At 35.4% G+C, this 7713-nt stretch overlaps 1 protein-coding gene across 2 annotated transcripts in view; it reads left to right on the plus strand.

Annotated features, from left to right (window-relative positions):
* Nucleotides 1-7443, plus strand: part of pdcd6 (programmed cell death 6) — a 29299-nt gene extending 21856 nt beyond the window's left edge. For both annotated transcript variants that reach the window (XM_022766289.1, XM_022766290.1), the window contains exons 5-6: nt 294-403; nt 6952-7443. In XM_022766289.1, the coding sequence (XP_022622010.1) occupies nt 294-403; nt 6952-7050 (209 nt within the window). In that variant the 3' untranslated portion in view covers nt 7051-7443. The remainder of the gene's footprint in view (nt 1-293; nt 404-6951) is intronic.
* The last annotated feature ends 270 nt before the right edge of the window (nt 7444-7713 follow it).

A 7713-nucleotide genomic window follows, 5' to 3' on the forward strand; every position in this document is an offset into this window, starting at 1 on the left:
AAAGCACTGGAAGTGCAGTCCATTTACCATTTACCAGTCATGTAGCAACTATTTTGTTGTACAGCCTTTTATTTTTATTGACAAACAGCTCAGGCCTGCCATCTACAGTGCAGTGCACTTATGTTGGGATTAAAAAAAGCTGAAAACCAGAGGTTAAATGATAGCCAACCAAGGAGACAAAATCCATTTTAGAACTTCATTCATCAAAAAAAAAGACTTTGAAAGGGAGATTTTGTAGTTTGCCTTTGAAATGTTGACTGTATTACTGTTGTCATATTTGCTGTTGTGTACAGGCTATCGTCTATCAGATCAGTTCTACAGCACACTGATAGAGAAGTTTGACCGCCAGAGGAAGGGACAGGTGGCCTTTGATGACTTCATCCAGTGCTGTATTGTACTACAGGTGACATATTTCCACTATATCATAATAAACACACACATAAAATAAATTTTTATTTTTATTTGCATGCACATGCAAGCTGGCCGCTTACACAGGCACCTAGGAACATTCAAAGCTTTACAAATGGTTTTATACCCTTTCCCTGATCCATGCCTGGACTTTATGGCTTGGTTTTTGTTCTGACCTGCAATGTAAATTGCGGGACCTTCATATACACAGGTGTGTGGCTTTCTAAACTATGTCCAATTAATTGAGTGTGCCAAAGGTTTCTCCAGATGAATTCTAGACAAATCTCAAGGATAATTCAAGCAAAGAGGGGGTACCTGATCACAGTTTAGAGTACTACAGCTCTCTAAACGGAATACTTTTTTACATAATACTTTTGTTGATTGTTAATAAATAATTATTAATAAATTTGCAACCATTTCTTGAAAAATTTTAAATACAACATAATAAAGCGTGTAAAAAGTGAAGGGGTCTGAATACTTTCTGAGGCTAGGGTACATGAATATAGGATATCCTTAGCACTTGCATCACAACAAGCCTACTCTTGTATTTATAAGGCAGTTTTTAATTATGCACATTTAAGAAATTCATTACAGTCTAATAATTCAGATTATTAATTTCTACTGCCAAATGTAACAGCCTGATAAACTCTTCAGTTACAGTAGAGTGGTAATATATAATATAATATAACAGGGTTTAAAGCCTTTTCTAATGGATTTGTCTGATCACATTCCTATTTTTCTAGATTTGTATATTAAAAACAAGAAAAATACTTTTGCATGAAGACTGAATTCAATTGTACGGAAGAGGATTAGGGCCACATGTTAAACTTTTTTTTTTTTAATTCTGACTTTAATCTCAGAATTCAAAACTCTACTGGCTAATGTGACAGTAGGAGAGTTGCAGAAGGCAATATCAAGACTCAAACATTATTTACAGCTGAATGGTATAAGACCTATAGCGACTCTCTATCACCACTGCTACTGAAAACATTTAACTGGGTTCTACAGAAAGGGGAAATCCCCCCTTCATGGCGGGAAGTGGTCATAGCTGTAATACCAAAAGAAGGTAAGGATAAGACAGACTGCTCCAACTTTTGGCCAGTCAGTGTGTTGAATCAAGATTATAAATTTTTCACATCAATCCTAGCAAGACAATTAGAAACAATTCTCCCAGCTATTGTACAATTGGACCAGGCAGGATTTTTAGGCAGAGGCAAACTCAGAACAATGTTAGGGGGATGTTGCATGTAATTAACCACATAAACAAAAATGATATAGAAGTGGTCTTGCTGGGGTTAGATGCAGAGAAGGCGTTCGACTCGGTTCATAGGTCTTTTTTTATACAAGGTAAAATACAGATTAATGGTGGATACAAAATAAACTTTCTTGTGAGCACATGAAACTTTCACACACCCACATGAAACTTTCTCGTGAGCACGTGAAAGTTTCTAGTGCGCACCAGAAACTCAAAAGATATTTTTTTTTTCCCCACAAGTTTCCCCCCCCCCCCAAGTCCCCTTAGGGGCTCTGTACAATTACGATGTCTCAACACTGTAAAAAAAAAAAAATCTATAAAAAAGGTCAAATGACTGGCAGCAGCTGCCCACCAAAAAACATAAAATTAAAGTAAAATATCCTAATTTGAATAAAGTGTAAAAACAATAAATTTATGGAAAGTTTCATTAATATTTATAGAGAGAAGAACTGTTATTTTACATATTTTTCCTAATTTATTATGATCAAACACCTTCAATAAAGGGAATCCACTCACATTTCTACAGCTAAAAACTGTTATTTTACAGATTTCTCATAATTTATTATGATCAAACACCTTCAATAAAGTGAATCCACTCAAGTTTCTACAGCGAAAAACTGTTATTTTACAGATTTCTCCTAATTTATTTTGATCGAACACCTTCAATAAAGTGAGTCCACTCAAGTTTCTACAGGTAAAAAACTGTTATTTTACTGATTTTTTCCTAAATTGTTATGATCAAACACTTTCAGTGATGCCACTCGTAGTCCTGCAGAGAAAAACTGTTATTTTACAGATTTTTCCTAAATTATTATGATCAAACACCATCAATAAAGTGACGCCACTAAAGTTTCTGCAGAGAAACTTTTTCATAATAATAAAATTAAGTGTCAATCAATGAAATATTAACACATGCCTAATATTGTAAAGTAAACATTTTGTTTTGGAAGACAAAGTAAAAAATACAGTGTAAATCATCTCAAACATCAACTTGCAGTATTTGTGTTAACATTTAATCTTTAAGTATGTAAAGTTATGTTAAAAACCTGTAGAAGCACAATCTAAATGCAATATTTAATGATTCAGATACATTTTCTTACATCTCTCATAAAATATAATATACTGAAGAAATGCAAATTAAATTATTAAGTCGCTATATGTAGTCTTTCAACTAAAGTGGGGTTGGAAACCTAATTACAAATAACATACGCACCACTGTTGACTTTATAGCACTTTTATTTAATATGTTCAGATGTAAATTTACAATATCAACCAATTATTCACAAATAGTTCTTCAGAGACCCCCAGGATAATTTGAAAGACTAAAACTGGGATTTCTCCATTGGTCTGTCTTGCCTGTTAAGGTTAATATGATGAGGAGTTCATGATTTCACCTCTGAAAGAGGTGTGCTGTGGAGCTGAGGGGGTTGTGGTCTGTTGTTTTTTAGCTTGTACTGTATATTCCAATTCAGTTTTATCTTGTTTTCCACAGTATTCTCCACATAGGTCTGACAACATATGTGGACAAACATTATACTATCTTTTATTTCAGAATCCCAACTATACAGTGTATTAATAAGTAAAATCAAAACATACCACAAAGGTCAATGAATCTGTATCAGAAGTGACAATGCAACATAGCAGATGAAGAAAAATCCACCTTCAAATTGCCAGTAATCAGCTGGATCCTTGGTGGATCTGGGGGTAAAAGAAATAACAGGAAACACTAAGATTCACTGTAAAGTTCTTAAAAAAGCATTTTATTTATTTATTTTTTTTACCATTACCTTAATAAAGCTTAAAAAAATGTTATTTATATTAGCTGTACCGACAAAGAATGACATTCTGTGGCTGCATTCTAATGTTCCGCCTGACTAAACATCAAACATCTCAAGCTCATTTTCAGAACACTCTGCTTGTGCTAAACAGGCATGCTGTGCACTGGTTCTTCAGCATTATTATGATCTCACAGGTGATGTACTGCTGTGGGTCCTTGGCAATGTTAAATACAGTTGGACACACCAAAAAATATTCAGTTATATCTCAGAGCTGTTAACTTTGATTATTTGACATGCTTCTTACTAATAACGTGCATGCTGTTGAGATCAGTAACTGCACCCCATCCTTCTTGGGGAGGGTTCTAATACAGGGACTGCCATCTACCCTACACACATCAATGTTTACATTAACTTCAGATAAAACCAAAGATATTTAACACCAGTGAGTAAATCAATCTGTTTATATCAGGTGAGTAAATCAGGAAGAGTGCTACCTGCAAGGTGGAAGGAAGGCCAGAAGTGAAGTTGTTGATACTAAAAACCCCACAATGCATCACAGCATCTCGCCCGGCAGTTCTTGATCTCAGCAGACTGGAAAGAGACAGAGTAGGTCATGTTTATCAAATTACTTTATTGTACTTATTTCATATCTAGTTAAGGAACACCACATTAGAGAAGAAGATAGTACCTATGATCAGAGCAGTATCCTACTTCTTAGGATTAAAAAAAAAAAACAGCAAATAGTATGATGAACTGTATATATTAAATACTGTAAAGAAGCACATAGAACTTAACATAAACTTGGATTCATTCATTCATGGTGTATTGCTAGGTATTAACTGAATAACACATTAATTAATCAAGGACAGAATTAGCCTAAATTGACTAACAGCAATAGGGATCAACCGATAGGTTTTTTTTCAGTGCTGATTCCGATTATTAGTAATCAAACAGACAGAAATATTTGGAGCTGATGCCAACACAAAACTACTGCTACATAAAGACACTTGCCAGGCTTTCAAGTTTCTATTATTTTCTACTATTTTGTCCATTCCATTTATATCAAGGAAGATAGGCTAAATAACTGAAACACCTCTGTATAAACAGTATAATCTTCATGAGGTACGATTTATTGCAGGGTTGTTGTATTAGACTATATCAGTTTTAGCTAGATGTTCCAAATAAATTGTCAACTGAGTGTACATTAATAATTATCAGCTGTATGCACAGGCTGCAAAGAGCCTGACTGGAATTAATTGATTGCTTTCGGTGCTGGTTTCACCTGGGAACTGATACTGGCTCCCAGGCAGCCTAAATGTTGTTGTTTAATACTTTTATCATATATTTTTATTATCATCACCATATAAGACGTTTTACCCCTCCTCTTCCCCTTTTAAAAATGTAGCGTAGTAACACATTTACTCAGTGTACATTACCTTTCATTAACGGGTGAGTTTCTGTTACCGGTAGTTTATTGCTGCTCTATCTGAACACAGTTAATGTTGTTGTTTTCTTCTACAGTGACTAACTACCTGCTGTACATTTAAGCTTACCAGTTCTGCTCTAGCATCCACAGTTCTCTGCTGCTGCTTCAGCATTTGTTTACATGCTATTCAGAACTGATTGTTACTTTAGCTTAGCAGTTAGCTCTGGCTTCTCTCTCTCTCTCTCTCCCTTGCTCAGTGTGTGTGTCTCGGACCAACAAATTAACTTGTACATAAGAGTGTTGTGTTTTTGTAGTTTCAGAATATTGGATTGTGATGTTTATTACAACTTCAGCAATGTCCGCTGTCGTGCCGTCAACACACAGCTCTGCTCGCTAACCGGAGTTACAAACAAAATAGCATGTTAGTTATTACTCACAAATCCCTAAGTTGTCATCTGGAACATGGGTGAACAATGACGAACTGGGTAATGCCCGGCGATGGGAAGCATGAGTGGTAGGCCTGAGACAACAGTCCAGACAAGGCGGTAGCTGCACGGGAGACTTCTGCTCCTCGATGTGTTTCCTGGTCCTCTCTGTCTAAGTGTACAAGTGTGCTCAAGACAGTTTTCTCAGTCACTTTACTCGTTCACTTCACATATTTAAAAAAGAGAAGAGAAGCAAAATATAGCCCTGTCCGTGGTCAATATCTTGAAATACATTTATTTCCTTACCACAATTGCTTACAACTCCAATAGAATACGGATTATTATCAGGCTATAAACTAAATGCCCACAAGTCCCAAATTCTCACATTCAATTACTCCCTAGCCAATCAGTCAAAGTAATTTTGGAATTGGATTCAATGAAATATTTAGGAGTGAATATCCCAAAGGACCCAAACAAGATTGTGTTACTAAATCACAATCCCTTAATTTGCAAGATTAAATCTGACCTGACCTCATGGAATCTATTGCCCTTCTTAGGGCTAGCATAGAGGGTGGACGCCATAAAAATGAATCTGGTGGCTAGACTATTAATGTATATCTGTTCGAAACCATTCCAGCGGACCTCCAGAATTAAAGATTTCAGGAAATAGACAAATTGATATCATGATTCATTTGGCAAGGAAAAGGGCCAGGGATTAGGTTTAAGACTCTCCAACTGGCTAGGGATAAAGGTTGCCTCTCCCTTCCAAATATCAAAAATTATTACCAGGCAGTACAGATAAAAACCTTGGTCAGCATATGCAACCCATCTTATAAAGCTAAGTGGAAAGAGGTAGAATGCCAGATATCAAGTGACATTCCATTGAAAGCGATTATAGACGACAGTGGTTTGACTAATCATTTAAAGGAGGCAAATCCATGGATAAAGACATCACTTAGGATTTGGCATATGATGGTCAGTGAGAACAGGACCAAAGAACCATACAAATTATGAGATGGATAGGATATGATTCAGACTTTCTACTTAACAAGAAGGACGCTAAATTGGCTGACAAAGGACTGAGAAAATACAGTGACCCCTATGATGGGGTAACACTAAGACACTTCCAGGACCTAAAAAAACAGTTTGGATGAACAATTCATGACTTCTATAGGTTTTTGCCACTCTTTTTTTGATTGCTCTGTGGTAGTAGGTGTCAAAAGCTTATAACATGAAAATGCTATAAGCATCATGTATAACCTATGTTTATAAATAAAATAAATAATAAATAAAAAACATTTATTAACAAAAAAAGAAAAAAGCCATTTCTGAGCTAGATTTGAATGAGTCAACTTGAGTTGATATATTTGCATGTGCAGCAGTATAGGGTAAAGAAAACAAGCACTATTCTGTGAAACAAAGTTGAACGTTTATAGCTGTTAACTATGCTGGTAAATGCTTGAAATGAAAATATGATATGATGACGTAAAATTGTGATTGAAAAGTATTGAAGCAATGATCTTTCAATACAACACCTAAACTGTATGAATAAATGTATATCAATTTTGTATTGGAGAGTTTAGAGCAATAATAAATTACAGTTTGGTGTTGTTATGTTTAAAAAGTTAAATTTATTATTATTGGCCCTTCTTTCCACAGAGGTTGACTGACGTGTTCAGGCGATACGATACAGATCAGGATGGCTGGATCCAGGTATCATATGAACAGTACCTTTCCATGGTCTTCAATATAGTATAACACACACGGATGAGTACAGGAGAGCACAACTGGAAACAACTGTGCAAAAGCTACCGGCACCCCCCGAATGTCTGCAATTGTGGACACAACAAGATTTTTTTTTAAACCTAATTTTTAGCCACAGTTTGGCTGTTTCACACAAATTTATAAAACTAACAAGAAAACTTAAAGGAATGTTCCATTTTTTGAGTTCGTAATACCTTCCAGATGAGAGTATGTGTCTGGAAGTGCAACTTTAAAGCTCGATGTTTTAAAATAGTATCTTGCAGTGTTTTGTTTGGGTGACCAATCTGAACAATGTCTGTGTTGAGGACTCTCTGTTGGGAATATTATGAACACATCTGTCAGTCTGTCTGTTATTGTCAATAAACTTTTTTAATCTCTTAACTTTAATTGATGCAATTTAAAATAACTCTGTTGAGAGTAAAATGATGCATTGTAAATATGATTTAAGATGCATTGCATGCTTTTCAGGGAAATTAGCCCCACTTTGAAGCATGCTTTCCCTTTCTCTTATCTTTTCCTCAGCTCTATTTTGCTCAAAGCCATGTTTACAAGAACTGTGAAAGCAGGTGATGTTCTGCTTTGAGATTCACTGACATGCCAGCTTACATGCCATATTTGTACAAACTTATTTTTAACAGCAAATCTTCAATTATTAAA

The sequence above is a fragment of the Seriola dumerili genome, unplaced genomic scaffold (genome assembly GCF_002260705.1).
Source record: "Seriola dumerili isolate Sdu_G_001 unplaced genomic scaffold, Sdu_1.0 BDQW01000822.1, whole genome shotgun sequence".
In the NCBI taxonomy this organism is placed as follows: Eukaryota; Metazoa; Chordata; class Actinopteri; order Carangiformes; family Carangidae; genus Seriola; species Seriola dumerili.